The following is a 2882-nucleotide window of genomic DNA, read 5'->3' as shown; positions in this document are numbered from 1 at the left end:
TATTTCTAGTCGATGTGAAACTTAAATTTTTTTCAATAATTATCATGAAACATTTTTTACCTATATTCTTATACAAAGAAATTAAGACTTAAATTGGCAAGAAATATACATTTATTTAGTCTCTCCGGGGGAGATTATCCGGTATTTGACTAAAACTACTCCTTAGTGAAGAAAAAAAAAACATACAAAGAAGTTAAGAACAATTCATTTAACAGACAAAAATTCTTACTCAACTTTTTGCAAAAACAACTTTGGTTTATTTTTATTTGTGCAATATAAAAAATAATACATAATTCCTGCATGCAGTAGTTATTAACAAAATCAATTACCATTCCACCTATAGCAGGTATAATTGACAGTCTGGCCAATAAACCTACAGGGTCCGGATTCGGTAACAAACCATACGCACTGGTCTCCACATTCGGTGTCATCCCTAGTTTGTACGTATATATCAAACCAAAGTAAAGGAGCATTCTTAATCCATAGAAAGGAACAGTAGAATTGCGTGCCACCAAAAAAGTTTTTATTAAATTTCCATGAAAAGGTTTCACCATACTTGAGCAACTGCACTCCAAGATCATCGTTTTTAGATTTGCAGTGCAAGGCTAGTTCAGCTTTTCCATGCAGATCATTAGTAACTGACACATGTACTTTTCCAAGAACATTGCTAGCTGATAGCAACATGAATGTGAGGAATAAGAGAACGTTCTTGCTAAACAAAGACATTATTGCAACTTCTGTTAGTCCTTAATTTCTTGGGCTGTCAATGAATCTGGTTTATGTATATATAGGTTCTCAAAGGAAAAATAGAAACCAAAAAAGTGTTACGAAATTTAACCAAATATTTATTAGCATTGCAACTTCTATTAGTATATTTCAGGTAAGAATACATAAATATTGAACCAAAAACTGTCTAGGAAAAGCAGTTTGATGAAATTTAATGTTATTATTAAATAAAATATATTAATAAGAATATTTTTACTTATATATATATATATTATTTTTATGGAATTAAATATTTATTATTTATAAAGATAAAAAAAATTCATTTATTTCTTATATAGTATTAATTATTGAATTAATTGAATATTATATATAATTAATTTTGATAATGCTAAAAACCTTGATATTTAATAAATATTTTGTAAATGTAGTACTTTTCATATAAATCATTATATACATTTAAATATATGATTATTTTTTTACTGTGAATATATGATTAATTCAAAATACACAAAAGGCACAAAAAATATTATAACATGATTAATGTAAAACTCAAACCTAAACCATCAAAATTATTTACAAGGAAAATTTACCCATTATAATTGAGGGGTATCTAAACAGTTCAATGTTTTTTTTTAATTGTAGTTATTTGTTTTTGTTTTTATCTTAATTTATTATTTTTAATAATTTATCTTTATAAAAAATTTATATCCTTCTATTATTTTTATATTTTGTAATGTTTTATCTTACTGTAGCATCTATTATAATTAAATAGTTTAATATTAATATTTTGTTAATACATTTTAATTTTTCTTTGGTTTTAATTTTTTAAATTTATTGTATAAATTATTTTTTCAATTGTATTATTTATCATGTCTCTTTTTTATTTTAATGTTTTTATAGTATTATTATCTTTTATTTTTAACTTTTGTAATCCTATTACATATAAGCAAAATTTGTTATGAAAATTGGCTTTTAATTATTTTTTTTTTCTTTCTGAATTAGTCTTTTTAATTAATTTATCTTATACTAATTTTGAATCTAAATTTTTTTATTTGGAATTAATTTTTTAAACTTATTTATCTACATAATTTGAAATATCAAAAACTCTTGGATTCCTACCGATATATAGTAGTAACTCCCTATTTACAATCACATGAAGGAGTTTAATCTAGTCCTTGATCATTCATATGCAACCACAAATCCGCACAAATCACCCTCCGTGTGGTAGGACTCAAATTAAAATTCAAAACCTCAATTCAAGCAAATCTTCCAAAATTCAACATTTAAGCCATCGAATTAGCTATCAATCTCAACATGCAGCATCAATCAACCATAAATTGTAAAGCACTTCATATTTTGACGTCTCAACAAATTTATTCTAAAATATTTCATGCAACTCTTGGTTGGTTAGAATATTTCTCCAATTAAAACTCTCACAAAATTAATTATCTTTTCTCATACTTAAGTTATAACCTCATAACTTAAATCGGAGGTTATAATTTATCACTAACACTTCCCCCACAACATGCAAAAACATCATGTAAAACATAAAGACACACACAACATGCAGTATATGAAAACCATTGTATTATAAGATGGGTTTAGGAACTTATTAATGTATGGTCTGAATATTTTAGACCTCCTTTAATTGGGTTTAGGACAATCCATTACAAAGGTTCATTCTGTTTGGTAGACCAAACATTTTGGAGGGCCTAAATCTCTTAAGGTAATTTGGCACGTAAAATACTTTTACATTCTTGAGAATCTTTAATCAAAAATCTTGATTTTTCATGTTTAGTAGTTATTTAAAAAAATTCAGAGATATAATTTTTTGAGAACCATTTTTATTAAACTTTTTTACAATAACATTCTTGTAAGAGGTTGGAATCCAACTTTTTTAAGTTAAGAAAAAAGTTTCATGAATATAAAAAAATCTCAGTATCTCTTTTTAAAACAAAAAAAAATCTCTCTCTCTTTCTCTTTCTCTCTCTTCTTCTATTTCTTTTTCTCTCTCTCTCACTCCCACTACCTTGTCTTCCTCTCTCCCTCTCCTTCTCTCTCCCCTTCTATTTCTCTTTCTCCCTCTCTTTATCTCTCCTTCTCTCTTTCTTTATCTCTCTCACTCCCAATCTCTTCCTCTCTTATCAAAATTTAAT

General features: G+C 26.1%; 1 protein-coding gene across 1 annotated transcript; it reads right to left on the bottom strand.

Moving 5' to 3' along the window:
• Window positions 1-321: 321 nt before the first annotated feature.
• On the bottom strand, window positions 322-726 carry LOC145957500 (S-protein homolog 2-like). Its single transcript, XM_083073767.1, has one exon. The coding sequence runs from the start codon at window positions 724-726 to the stop codon at window positions 322-324; it is 405 nt and encodes a 134-aa protein (XP_082929893.1).
• Window positions 727-2882: the final 2156 nt, after the last annotated feature.

This window comes from Cajanus cajan, chromosome 4 (genome assembly GCF_000230855.2).
Source record: "Cajanus cajan strain Asha chromosome 4, NIPB_CcT2T_4, whole genome shotgun sequence".
Classification (NCBI taxonomy): domain Eukaryota; kingdom Viridiplantae; phylum Streptophyta; class Magnoliopsida; order Fabales; family Fabaceae; genus Cajanus; species Cajanus cajan.
This window is presented reverse-complemented; position numbering and strand designations above follow the sequence as displayed.